Source organism: Serinus canaria, chromosome 1A (genome assembly GCF_022539315.1).
Source record: "Serinus canaria isolate serCan28SL12 chromosome 1A, serCan2020, whole genome shotgun sequence".
Lineage (NCBI taxonomy): Eukaryota > Metazoa > Chordata > Aves > Passeriformes > Fringillidae > Serinus > Serinus canaria.
In genome coordinates this window covers 52,902,986-52,917,211 of record NC_066314.1, presented here as the reverse complement: position 1 = coordinate 52,917,211, position 14,226 = coordinate 52,902,986, and the positions used below count along the sequence as shown (strand labels likewise).

At 36.5% G+C, this 14,226-nt stretch overlaps 1 protein-coding gene across 1 annotated transcript in view; it reads right to left on the bottom strand.

Moving 5' to 3' along the window:
* Window positions 1-14,226, bottom strand: part of ALDH1L2 (aldehyde dehydrogenase 1 family member L2) — a 31,756-nt gene that overhangs the window by 4,266 nt on the left and 13,264 nt on the right. Inside the window, exons 6-21 of the mRNA XM_009086406.4 lie at window positions 13,556-13,645; window positions 12,661-12,795; window positions 12,136-12,261; window positions 10,677-10,768; window positions 9,715-9,862; window positions 9,296-9,415; window positions 7,172-7,299; window positions 4,636-4,786; window positions 3,861-3,931; window positions 3,651-3,756; window positions 3,199-3,286; window positions 2,677-2,770; window positions 2,314-2,410; window positions 1,680-1,778; window positions 793-958; window positions 137-242 (exon numbers count right to left, since the gene is read on the bottom strand). Of these exons, the coding sequence (XP_009084654.3) occupies window positions 137-242; window positions 793-958; window positions 1,680-1,778; window positions 2,314-2,410; window positions 2,677-2,770; window positions 3,199-3,286; window positions 3,651-3,756; window positions 3,861-3,931; window positions 4,636-4,786; window positions 7,172-7,299; window positions 9,296-9,415; window positions 9,715-9,862; window positions 10,677-10,768; window positions 12,136-12,261; window positions 12,661-12,795; window positions 13,556-13,645 (1,817 nt within the window). The remainder of the gene's footprint in view (window positions 1-136; window positions 243-792; window positions 959-1,679; window positions 1,779-2,313; window positions 2,411-2,676; window positions 2,771-3,198; window positions 3,287-3,650; window positions 3,757-3,860; window positions 3,932-4,635; window positions 4,787-7,171; window positions 7,300-9,295; window positions 9,416-9,714; window positions 9,863-10,676; window positions 10,769-12,135; window positions 12,262-12,660; window positions 12,796-13,555; window positions 13,646-14,226) is intronic.

Genomic DNA, 14,226 nt, shown 5'->3' with positions numbered 1-14,226 from the left:
CCACACAAACTTCATTAAAATGTTTCACTAAATACTAGGTATTCAGATTGGTCTAACAAGATTTAACAAAATATCGTGTATGCTGTTACTTCTTCACTTTGGGTGAAAATGGTACAGTAACCAGACAAGAACATACCCATTTTTAAATTTAGAGATGACCATCACAGGACCAAAGGATTCTTCCTGGGCGATATACATATGGTCTTCAACATCTGTGAATACAGTGGGTTCCATGAAGAAACCTAAAGAGAGGATTGAGCATGGTAAAAGTGCTTAAGGGTTTGCTGTTGTCCAGGCCATTTCTGTCCCATGCTTCGAGGTCATAAATAATTTGCAACTTGAAACAGAAAATAGGTAAGAATGAAGTATGAATGGAAATGCATGCACTTCAAGAGAAATGGCAGACAAAAGGGTATAAGAATAGCCTGTACATCAGTTACAACATTTGCTGTTCCCTGCCAGGCTGGGAGGTCTGCATGCCACAGCCCAGCTGACTCCTTGGGGGAAGACCCTGTACTCTGACAGCAGGAAGACAAGGAAACAGCAAGTCACAGAGGCCACTCTGAGTTTTTCTTGCTACCCAACAAGAAGACAGATTGTAAGATCTAAATAAAGATCTCATACTTAATTTGCACAGCTTCTCGTAATATGAAATTTGAAAGCTCTGTGGTATCATGGGCTTACCTGGTATTGTTCCCATGATACTGCAACTCCACAAAATACAGCTGAGACAATCATGACAGCTCTTGCATAAATTGTAAAAGTTGTAAATATCTCTGGAAAGCCTTTTACCTGGTCTATGTACTTGTCTTCCTCCATACACTAGAGTAGCTCCTTCTTTTACTCCAGTTTCACAGTATTGCAGCAACTTTTCCAAATGTGCCTTGTGATTTTGCGGACCATGATCTGTAGATCTGTCAAGTGGGTCACCAATTTTCATCTTTTTTATTTCTTCAACCTATGGGTTACCCAATTAAAATGAAGTTACTTAACACAGGAATATTGTTAAAGTGATCAGAAATTTGGAATGCTGTATTTTTTTGTGCTATGAAGATTGAATCTAAGAAAATACTGGATTCTTAGATATAAGCTTCTCCCTTTTTAAAAGTAGGCTTTGTCTTTTGTTTCATAATCTCTAATTACTTCCGAATGTTTCTGATGCTTTGTTCTTGTGTGTCTTCTCTTCTGCTATTAAGATAGGCATGTAAAAGGTTAACTTTTACCAGTGGTAAATGACTTAAGACAGAGATTTCCTGTTCTTAAACAAAATGAATGAATTATCCAGTGACACAGCATGGCAACTATTGCATTTTAATAGCGACCTTTGTGTTATTCTAGCTGTGCTTCCCATATTCCTTTTTTTTGACTTTACAGAAGCCTTCTTCAATCACATTGACCTGAGCTCAGTAATTATTTGTAAATTTATTTTCCTAGTCAAATATGAGCTATCACTGAAGGTACAATATCTATTTAACTGCCAGTTATCTGTTAGTTACTAGTACAAATATCTCCCTTCAATGCTTCCTTTTAACCATGTAAGAGGTTTCTGAGAAGCACTATCATAAGCAATAATGAGAAAACAGGCAATTGAAAATAAAAAACCCAAGTGTCTATAAAACTAGTGGGTCCTTCTGCCACAGTAAAACATATGCTTAAACTTTAGTCCTTAAATATCTTACCACTTTTCTAACAAACTCATCATGAATTGATTCTTCCACAAACAGCCTGCCAGCTGCAATGCAGTTTTCTCCTTTGTTGAAATACACGGCTCCCATACCCTGATCAAGAAAAAAACCATAATTATTTATATGCATTTTGTCTCCATTCTCCAGTCTCCATTCTGGTCCCTTAAGGTTGTATGCAGTGTTTGTGACCCCAGAAGTTTAATGCTTTATGTTAAAGGATATCACCAACACAACATCTTATTTATGAACTTTGAACACAATATGGCTGGTAGGGAAGGTAAATTATTATGATTGATAATTGATGATTGATTGATTGATTGATTGATTGATTGACTGATTGATTGATCGACTGATGAACAAAAAACTATATGGCAATAGGGAGCTCAATTCTTTGTTTTGTTGTAATTTCTAATGTATATTTCTTGTAGTACTGCCTTTTTGGAGCAGCATGAACAGTTAAACTGTGCTGGCATAAAGAAATATGTTTTCTAACAGATCTCAAGGTTTTTCATGTAAAGGATCCCTGGTTTGTTGTTTTTTTTTTTTTGGGAAGTCAAGAAGAATATTGCAATACTGTGAGGATGTACCACAAAGGCTTTGAATAAATTTTACTTCAAAGTAACACTACCATTTTTACGGCTCTGTCAAGGTCACAGTCACTGAATATGATCAATGGTGATTTGCCACCAAGTTCCAGAGAAACTTTCTTCAGGTTAGCAGCTGCACTGTAAAAAATAAAAATAGTCATATAAATACAAAACAGTCATATAAACCCATTTTTTAATATATTTTCCATTATTTCCTTTGAATCATAACTAGTGAAAATGTATAAACCTCTACTGTCCGGTAGTGACTTAATAGACTTTATAGAGGGGTAAACAACCATATATAGTTATGCTTTTTCAATACTGCTCCATGCACAAAGTATCTAGTAAGGTACTTCAGAACCAGACTAAGCAGGGTTTATTTATGATTCTTTTGCTGAGAGTACCTCTTCATGATCTGTTTACCAGTTGGTGTTGAACCAGTGAATCCAACTTTGCGAACATCTGGATGTTCAGAGAGGTGCTGTCCCACTAAGCCACCTATCAGAGTGAGGAAAGCAGTGTAACTGGATGATACATGGACAATTTTTACTATTCCAGCAGCAGCACTGTAACACAGAAGGCGCTTACATCACAAATCAAATATAGTATCACATCCCTATTTATATTTACAGCTTTATTCCTATGACTATGAATAAGCTTCACAATTAAGTGAACATGTAATACGTTCTTTTCCAGAGTGTTTGTGTCAACTGTGTGAACTTGTAAAGGGTGTAGGCTGACAGCTCCTACCACTAACTAAAGCCAGATTTTTCAAATTCTCTTCTGGAAACATGTGAAATCACTGCATGAAAAGAGGCAAGCCTAGTACCTGTGAACAGACCTATGTAATAGATCTTCAAAAAGGTGAAGGACTTCACCAGTTTTAGCATGACCTCTCCCAGAAAAATGATGAGTTCAAGTTTTACCTGAACCAGGCAGAATATTTATAACACCCTTAGGAAATCCAGCTTTAGCTGAGAGTTCTGCAAACTTCAAGGAAGTCAGAGGTGTGACCTAAGTAGAAATATTTAGATTAGGTCTTCTGTTCTAATCAAATGCATGATGATAACTTTTACATTCAAAACATCTTAGTTTTGATACAATACTCACCTTCTTACAGTATTGGCCTATTAGAAGTAATGGCTTCTTACAGAAAATAATTTCATTCTTGAAAATGAGATTAGCACTGGAGCAGAATTGGAATCAATCGATACTTTTTATCACCATGGCAGTTTGTATTATTACAAATGCACTTTCAAATATATGACACAGTCAACATATGACAGATCAACCTATGGGTGAAATCTCCTATATTGCCTAAATCATTCTCCCCAAACAGGGACATCTGGGCCATCTGTATATTACTTTTTGCTCTTACCTGAGCTGGTTTGAGTACAAGGGTATTGCCTGCAGCCAAGCACGCTGCGCTCTTCCATGCAAGCATCATCAGTGGGTAATTCCAGGGGATAATAATTGCACAGACACTTCAGGAAGGGAAAAACAGGGAAAGATTACATATTTGATGGCAGCTTTTCAATGGCTTTTCTCCATGTCAAATCTGTCACTAAGAAGAAAAAGTGATACTCACCCGATTGGCTCTTTCTTGGTGAATGTTAGATTATGGTTTGGCCGGGCCTGGTTAATTGGAATTGTAGCACCCTAAGAGACAGATCTTCATATCAATTTCTAATTTTTATTACGAATATATTTGCCATGTAAGTATGTTTCAGAAATCTACAGGGTAGGCTTCAAAACCACAAGCATTTTTGCATGAGGGAAAGGGGCACAGATGCTTCTACTGTATGATTTCCTACTGTGGATACTGTAATCAAGTCCTGATTGTCAGCTGGGTGAAATAACAGCACAGATTGAAAAAAGTATGGGAGAACATAAATCAAGGGTCTGATGAACAAAAAAAAAAGCTGGATGCTATTCTTGATTGGTCTTAAAGATACTGGAAGAAATACTCTTGAACGTGTGCCACACGTTCTGCCATCAAGCAAACTCACCAGCCTTGGTCAGACTTCAGCAAACCACAAGTCTCTGCTTAATGAGCACAGTGGCATTCTGCCTGATGAATAACCAAGAGCTGACCGAGCAAGCATATCCACTGTGACACCTCAGCTAATTTCTTCCCTATTTAGAGCCACATTCTAAATCCATATTCTCCAGCTGGAGGTGGACTGTCCTTTTGTATTGACAGGGAGACCAATTCTAGGTAAAATTCTAATTTTGCTTTAGTTTTTGATCCCTAAGTAACTTTTTCCTTTTACTACTTTTTGGCACTCTTTCAGAAGCATAACAACAAAAAAGAAGTGTAGAGAAGCACTGCCATTGATCATTTCCTTTACATATTCACTTGCCTGAATTTTGTCACACCATCCAGCAAAGTATCTGAATGTTTGCACAGACATTCCAATATGAGTCTTCAGAGCTAAAGTGTAGACAGCTCCTGAGTCAATAGACTCTATTGTCGCTAACTCCTCTTGATGTTCTTCCATCAGGTCTGCAAGTCTTTAATAGAAATGTTAAAAATCCACATTAAAGGAAATGGCATCTAAAATTATATTAGGTGTGGCAAAGAAGCATAATCAAAATAGCATTCCCACTAAATTTGGAGGTGGAGGCACTGCTCCTTAATATCAGCGAAGGATTGAACAATTGCCCGTTACTCTGCAAATGTCTTCACACTGGCTGCAGTAGAGACTGAATGAAGACATGAAATGTGCAAACTCACTTAAGGTGTAAGTAAGATCATAGTAAGTATTACTAAATTGATAATAACTATAAGTGTCTCGAAAATACATCTGCACAGATTGATACCTGTATTTATGAAGCACTACTGTTACTTTAGTGATCCCCTGTTCAGGTCTGTTTGCATCAATGAATTTCTGCATTCAGTCCTTCACATTGTCTCACATGCATTAATGTTTTTCTTCAGCTTCCCTCTGTGATTTGGTACTCAGATATATAATCAGTGCTCCCATGTGATTTTAAGAGCTTAAGAAAAGCATTTTTGATCCTGCAAAGAGTATTCAAAACTGGGTGTGAAACTTGTGAAATTTTTCCATTATGTAAATTCTGGCCATTTAAAGTATTTGCATAGATGTGGTAAAATGCTCTTTAGTACCTGTTTTAAGTGTATCTTGGAGACCTAGCTACAGGTCAGGGCACTGGCAGTGGTGTGTAAGATAATGGATTTGGGCATGTGAGGAACAAAGCAGAAGGTTCCATTTAAAGTGTGCTTAATGTTTTCTATTAATGATTCCTTAAGACAAAGCAGCAGAGCTAGGAGCTTTAATGGCACACATATTCTCTTTGGTTCAGCACTCAAAATCTCCAGTTCGAACAGAAGCCAGAGAACAAAGGGCCTTATTTCAATTAAGGTGGTCCAGAGAGAGCTTTTATCCACTGGGAATCATTTATAACATAAATACTCTGGCGTTTTTTCCTAAAGAATGATCTCCCTGAGCAAAGCTTTTAATCCAGGGATAACAGGCACAATGTAAGGGAGCTCTATTTTCCATATACCTAATATAGCTACTCTTGCAAATCTTCCAAGTCTAAAACAGAGCAGGAGTTTTCACACCTTAAAATTTTCTCTTTAGGTCAGAGTTAACTTCATCTCTCAAGTACTCTACATTCCTGATACAAATTAAACACAGGTTTATGCATGCCTTGAATATGTGCACATTTCTGAAAAACATAATCATTTAATGTTCAGTTCTGACTTGCCCATTTTCTCTTGTGATGACTACTAACTGTGCAAGACTCCTGCAGGCCTTTTCCCATGGCCTGGTCACACACTTAATAAGATGAGCAGAATATTTCACTTTGCTTTCATTTTTTTTTGCTATGATTCCTGCAGTGTCTTGTAAAATGTGTGGCATTTTTTCAGGAGAAGCAACCTGAAAAAGTAGCTCCTTTACTTATGACTGCTCATTTATTTTTATGTTTAGGCCTGAAAAAGCATTGAAAGTTTTTCATATAGCCCACAAAAGGGGTTGTCTATATAGGGAAGAGAATCTATAATACTTGGGGTTTTAACGGCCTCCTGTGTCACGCTCACAGTACCTAGTCAGCATTGCCATCTTTCTAAGTTCACCTCTACCCCTTCAAGAATCAAAGCTCACCATTAAAATAGCATTAATTCAACAAAACCTCTGTCTATCTTCTGAACCAACAGCAACACACTGAAAAATAAGAACTAGGCCTTAACTAGACACACATACAAAAAACGTGACACAGATACAAAAAAGAGATAAAAGTATCTCACGTAAATGTTTGAATCAGCTTAGCAAATTCCTGCACAGGACAGGAATTTCTCTTTCTCTGCAGACCATAACACATCTCCTACAGTGGGTCTATAGCCAGATGCTGGAAAATCTAGGATCAGTTACAGTCTACTTCAAAATTAGTGGCAATGAAGGTGTGTATTTACTGTATGGAGTGCACATGCAGGCAGGCTTAGCAAGGTCAAATCTCTGCCTACAGAAGTCAGGTAGACGATTTTTAAAGCTTAGCCTCACTTATATGAAAGGATGAGGATTTACAAGGGAATTCTCGATTTTCACAATGAAACTCATATAGATTAAATGAAGACATCAAGTATTTAAAATATATTTTGCTCAGATTCTTTGCTTCCATTCATAAATAATAATTAAAGGTTGGAAGCAGTGAGAGACCACAAGTTCTTCTCTGATACAAGAAAGGTTGGCAGGCTAAGAGCTGAGGCTGGTACACTGAAATCAATCAGGGGGTGAAAAGATGGCTAGTCTGGATCCTCTGACAGTGGGATTATGAACATCCATCATCTTCAGAAAATGTATACAAAAATTCTTCAGAGAAACAAAACAAGATTTGAGGAAATGAAATGAATGCAAGCTGTCTTATACATACCTGTACATGAGTCGCCCTCTTTCCCTTGCATTCATCCTTCCCCATTCACCATTTTCAAAAGCTTTCTTTGCTGCTGCCACTGCCTTGTCAACATCAGCCACTGAGGCAGAAGATACACTGGCTATTACCTGTGCAAAGGTAGCATTGTGTTAACTCAAAAAGAAACACTGGGATACAGCGTGTTACTCCTTCCTCCCAAACTTCTAGACTGGGTATAAGCAAATACTTAATATCCTCATCTGCGGCAGTTGTCATGGGTGAGCCAGGCTGCAAAAAGTTTAGACACAATTGAGGTGGCAGAATTTGGAGGACACTGCAGGGAGTCAAGAGATTAAGAGATTCCTTAATCTTTCTTTTTCTTCAAAGTAAAGTGCATTGTCCTGTGGTCGCATTTCTCTTCACAGAGAAAAGCAAGGCACAACTTCCCAAGGATATTTTCTGGGAATCGCAGCGAGGAACCTCAGAGAAAGAAGAAACAATTCTTATCTCATTTGCTGCACCTGTGTTTGTGCAAAAGCAGAATGCAATATGGAGATTGTTTACCCAAAGTGATGATGTTTTGTTTCCTTGGCCTATCAGGCCCAAGTGCATGTCCAGACTGTTGGTCAGCAGACAGTGACAAGTGACTCAACCAAACTCTGTTTGGTTGAGTTGAGTGCTGGTGCAGATTCAGTTTAGATGTAATATAGTATAGAATAATATAGTATAGAATAATATAGTATAGAATATATAGTATAGAATAATATAGTATAGAATAATATAGTATAGAATAATATAGATACTAGAATAATATAATATAATATAATATACTATACTCTAATATATCTATATACTATAATATAATATAATATAATATACATATAATATCATATACTAACTATAATACTCATATATACTAATATATATACTCTAATATATACTAACTATAACGTAACGTAGTGTAACGTAACGTAGTGTAACGTAATGTAACGTAATGTAACGTAACATAATATAACATAATATAACATAACATAACATAACATAACATAACATAACATAACATAACATAACATAACATAACATAACATAATATAATAATTCATTAGCCTTCTGATATCAATGGTGTCCTCCTCATACTTTCTTCCCTTTGTTGCAGTTGCCCAGCTTATACTATACTGTCCCACTGGATCTCACCCTTTCTTTCCATATATAAAACCAATGAGGTATTGGTTTTACACTTCCAACAAAAGCTGGAAGTCTTTTTGTGTGGTATCACAATCTAACATCTCAACATGCTAAAAGAGCTCCCACGTGTTTCATTTCTAAGGAATGGAGCTTCTGTTATCATAAACCAACAACAACACACAGTATTTTATGATGACTGTGTTCTAAATACACACATTGTAAATCCTAACACAGAATGGTTTTGACTTTCATTCCATTCTATAATGAGTTTTAGGAAAAGTATCAGAGTCTGACTTCTAATGACAGTGAAATTTTTGTCATTGATTTCAGGAGCCATCATTTACTTCAGAATTAAATGGCAACTACATGGACATCAGAATCACTTCTCTTATTTATAATTCACAGTTATGGTTTGCTCAACTAATATTGGGTAATTCAGGACTAAAGTGCAACAGTATATATTTTCCTATTGAAAAGTTATTTTTCTTACTAGGAATTTAAAGGGACATTCTGGCGTCAAAATTACCCTAAGGTATCAGATTTATTAAAAAAGCAAAAAAAGAAATAAGCTGATTACTGACAGGAAATATACCAAACATCCTAAAAGGAACACTTCTTTAGCAAATAAACTCCAGTAATTCCTGTTTGCAAAGCTAAACAAGAATGAAATCAAGGTAAAATGTTCAGCTGGGTGTAAAAATTGATGTAATAATTGAAATAAAAGTAGGTTATTCTTGCTTTGCAGCTTGACTCAAATGGAAAAAATTGTAGTATATGCAAAATGTAAAGTAAATTTAAATTTGAAATTATTTCTAGACTTTGTTTAATTTATTATATTTTAAAATTAAAGTTTTAAAATTTAAGTTTTGAAATTAGCAATATTTAGGTGATGTTTCATATTTTTTAATAGGCAATACCAATGAAATAAACTGGTGTCAATCATATTTAGAAATTACTTACTGATCCATCTGCTGGATTTATAGTGTCATATGTTTTTCCATCATCAGCATCTATAAATTTCCCATTTATGAAACATTGGTATGGCATATTCACAGTCATGTTGTTCATATTTTTTGAAACCTGGGTGAAATAAAAACTAAATTATTTTAAAATTATAATAATTAATATTTTAATGTAGTTTAACAGGCATTTGAAATCTGCAGCCAATATCCAGACACATTTTAGCCTATATATGTGGCTGTTAGAAGTAAAATGTAATGGAAACCAGATACAAATATATAAAAGTTTGTATAACCAAGTAGTTTGCTTTCCTACTGCATCAAGCAGTCTTATAAAATGCATTGTCTAAATGCATTGTCTAAATGTCTCCCCTAAAACTCAGGAAAGACTAAGCAACAATGCAAAATTAAAGGCCTTACATAATCAATGACTAACTCTTCTTCTTTGTCTTCTCCTCTGAGTTTTCTGACAGCCATCTGAATAAAGTCTGCAAACTTAGTGGCCATATACACATCTTCATTCTGTAGCTGCAGTCCATAATGTTTCTGTTTGATCTCTTCTAGCATTCTAAAGATTTTGAAGAAGGAGTAACTTTAATTAAAAATTAAAGAATTCTCCAGATAACTGAATCATTAGAAGGGCAAAAGGGATCAAAACTGGGCCTCAGTTTGTATGCATGTGAATTTGTGTGTGTGTTTCTCTGACAAGGGCACAGAAATTATGCACTTTACTGAAATCTGTTGGTTTAATTGTGGATGCTATGAAAATGTCACTTCTGGAATACTCTCAATAAAACTTTTGAAAATCAATTACTAGAAGATATTGATATGCCATTGGAAAATAGTATTTGGGACTACTCCAACCAATATATGGAGGACTTTGAGCTTGGTAGGTAACCAGCACAATAATCAGTTTGTTTAAAAATGCTGGTTTTATATTATGGTCTGTGCTGCAAAAAGAAGGAAAACGAGGTAACCCGAGCCATGACAAACTCAGTGCATCTTTAAGCATGGGCTCAATTCTTTCTGTGAAAGGCTTCTCTTTCCCTCTGGGGAGGTGTTTGCTCAGGTTCCCAGTCAGTCCCCTGGTCTGGAGATACCTGTGGCTGCACATAGACAGGTTTGAGCATCACCATGCTCCCCTGGGCACCATGTTCCTGAAGCTGTGGGGAATTTTCCCTCAGTAGAAAGATCAGGATTACAGCAATATCTCATAACTTTGGGAGAAGAACTGCTCATGTTTCCAAGGTAAGAAAGGGAATGTTAAGAGTACTGGAAAACATAGAGGGATTAGTTTTTTTAACACCACTGATTGAAATGCACCAAGACAACTTTTTTCATTAACTTTGGCTTTACAATTTTCTTATTTTGAATATTCCTACCTGACAACATGCATAGACGATGCTCCAGATTTGAAGAAGTCTGTGGAATCCTCAATTGCAGAAACATTGCTTAAAATTCCCTTCCAAATAGCCTAATAATGCAGAACAACAACAGAGGCAATAATGAATAATCATCTAATAGCAAAAAGTATTTATCAAACTGTATTTTCTGTAGTATTTTTACCTACAACATATATTATTTCACAGGTTTCTAAAACATTAAGTTATTTTAAGAGGGTCTAAAACAGTCTAAAGGCATGATGTCAGACAAGAAATTTTTCAGTATAATTATATGATCAAAATATAGTATTTTGTGTACGGTCATTTTACGCAACAGGCAAGAAACCTGAATGGTTTAATGCTAAAACTTTTCAGGCCCATCTTTAAAAGATGTTTTATCCTCCAAATAATAAATTCCTTTTGCATTACAGAATGTGTCATCAGTATAGGCAAGGACTGGGGCACTTTATGAATGGATTCATGGTATTTCAGGTACCTGGCCAAGGCTGAGAAGCAGTTTAAGCTGCATGCATGAGATGGAGAAATAAACAGTTCAATAACTGGTAATGTAATATTTCAATTAATTATAACTGAGTTGCACAGTTAGCAGGCAGTGTCATCAACTGATCCGTTTATACTTCTTTTCATAATTTTCTCATTCAATAGCTCCAGGCAGCATTTAGGTTACTGGCAAGCAGGTTCAAGGAAATCTTGAATCAGCAGCTTAAAATATTAGTACATTAAGCTTCCTGACCTGTGCCAAAAATTAATAACCCTGCAGCAGAGTCAGCACAACGGAAGACATCTGTGATTCATTTGGCACAAAACTTCAATGATAAATGCGGCTTTCAGCTAAGCACCTGACACTACAGAGGGATAGATCTCAGGAGAGGGGAGAAAACTTCGTCTCTGAGTTTTCTGCTCTAGCTGTTCCAAATCCCTCTGGCAGCCAGCCCCTTGTCTGTGGTTGTGGCAGAAGAAATGCACACATGTACAGTGAGAAAACTGCTGCCTTTTGCTTTTAGAAGGCTGTTTTGAGACTCCCTGGAGCATGTCCAACAGGCCCATTCTGAGCACATCCTAGTGATGAACACCACAGTGAAAAAAGGATTCCAAGAACTGTCCGAGTCTGCCAATGTTGAAAACCTCACTTCTACAAGGTGAAGCTCAGTCTGTTTTTCCTCACCCCGCCTTCATCACTTGTAGATATTTACCATTACCTGCACTCACTGTTTTTGTATTACCTGTTTCTGAAAGAAAACTTTGTAAAGTGAGACAAATACACCAGTGAATCCCCACCTGAATTAATATCAATAACTAAACCTTCACCCCAATACATTTTGAGTACATTTTATCAAAAAATTACTTGCATGACTAAACAAAAGATATGCCTTGCCAATAATAAATATGTAAAGCTTTTGTCTGAATAATATCCCACTGAAGCCGGTTACTGAATTACTCTGATATCTTCTGCAATCTTTTTCTCCTCTTCTGTAAATTCCAGGGCAGTTGTTTCATCAGCAGAGAAGTATTTAGATGCAAGAATCATTTTTCCATCCTCAAACTGCAGATTTCTCACTAGTACCTGAAAAATGAGAGGATATGATTTTAAATTGTTTGGGAGGTAGCACATCCTTGGATGAAGAATTTTTAGGCATTAATAGGGTGATTGAAATAGTGAAATAAATTGCTTGCAGGAAAGCTGATATGATGCAGGCAATTTAGCACAGGCCACTCCTATCTGTCTTTTAAATTCTCTTCTAGTAAGAACAGATTTTACTCCATATAGGAAATGACTAAAGATTGAGTGAAAAGCAGAACATGAACATCTTCTCTATAGGATGGTAGAGGATTGATAAAATCCAAGTGAATCAGCTGTCAGTCGTTAGCACCTGGATTTATCTAGCTTTACAGTTCCACACTACTTGCCCTTCTTGATAAAACCATTCCATCCATGCTTATGCTTGCCAGACTGAGCACTTACCATCTTCCCATCATTTCCAAAAACTACTAGACCATTCTTTGTCACAAGTCCTGGTCTTGAAGCACCTTTTATTGTCAGCTCTTGTCCAGCAGGCACTGAAGCATCAAGTAATGATGAGCCATAAAAAGTAACCACCTAAAAAGAAGCGTAATTAAAAGTGCACAGATTCTAAGTGTGCTGTGAAGTTTTAACAATTTTATTATACTGTTTTGAAGTTTTAATATAATAGAAATAAAATATAATTACCTACACATGGAAAACATGTTACAACAATTCTAGATCTTTACTCAGAACATGTAAAACTTTTCAAATTGCCTAAACCTGCAAAGTAGCTGAGCTGTAAAAATGTGCATGCTGCAACCAGTGCAGGAAAGGGAGCAGCTTTTGACAGTGCATGCCCAGAATGAGGGACCACTCTATAAAAGTTTACAGATTTATTTCTACAAACTATCTAGGCCCAAATCCCCTTAATATTAAATCCTCTGTTATTTCAGCAGCCCACAGTGATTCATTTTGCTGTCCATACTGTGATGTTGGCCACTATAAATGGGCTGTATTATACTGTAATGCATACCTGCTTCCCAAAATGACTGGCACAGTTTGGTTCTACTCTTCATACCTTTGTACCATGTCTCTTTTCTTTTTTCAGATATTGTACTTATCTTTCTTCAAATTAAATGAATTGTGCTATTAAAAAACTTTAAACTACTGTGTTCTGTGTATTTCTTTAGGCCCCTGTTCTAGATAAACACAAAACATAAAGTCATCAGACTAGAGCTACTCCAATGTAACAGTCATTTGTATTCACCTGTATGCAGATATCTTTAATTTTATAATAAATAAGAGTCTAAAAGAGAGTATAGATAAGAATGTTCTTCTGGTTTTCAGAGCATACCTGTCCATTTATTGTTGTCCATGCTCCAGGCACTTTATCATGCCCTCGAATCCAATTGTGCAAAGCTGCTGCAGGTTGGTCCCAGGAGATCTAGGAAATGCAGACATGCCAGGATACCCCACCACACCTTCCCAACCACAAAGAAGATCATCTAATGCAGTAGGGGTGCTTAGATATAATAATTCTCATACGGGAATTCAATTAATATTTTTATCTGTTGTTTATATGGTATACGTTATATTTTTGGCACTAAAAGTAACGGTGCCAAAACATTTTTTTCCTAAAATCAAATGTATTTCTGGCAGAGAATTTTATATGGCCTGTTGGCAAACAAAGAGAGTGTCATCGTTCGTTTGAGCTTGGCGCAATGCCAGCGCCCCCACGAGAATACCTCCTTCCCTGGCATCCACTGCGAGATGCGATCAGAGACAGAGCAAAGCAGGCTCCAACTTGAGGTTGAAAGGGAAAAAGACTTTATTAACCTAAAGCTACAAGGGAAAACACACAAAACACATAGAACACAAGATGAAAACCTTCCAAATTCTTCCTCCTCCCCCCACCAAATTTCCAATTCCATCACCACCCTTTAGATAACCAATTCTCAGTTCCTCAAGAAGAGAGGAGTCCCTCTTGCACCACATTCCTTCCATGTCCAGTGCTCTCACCACTGC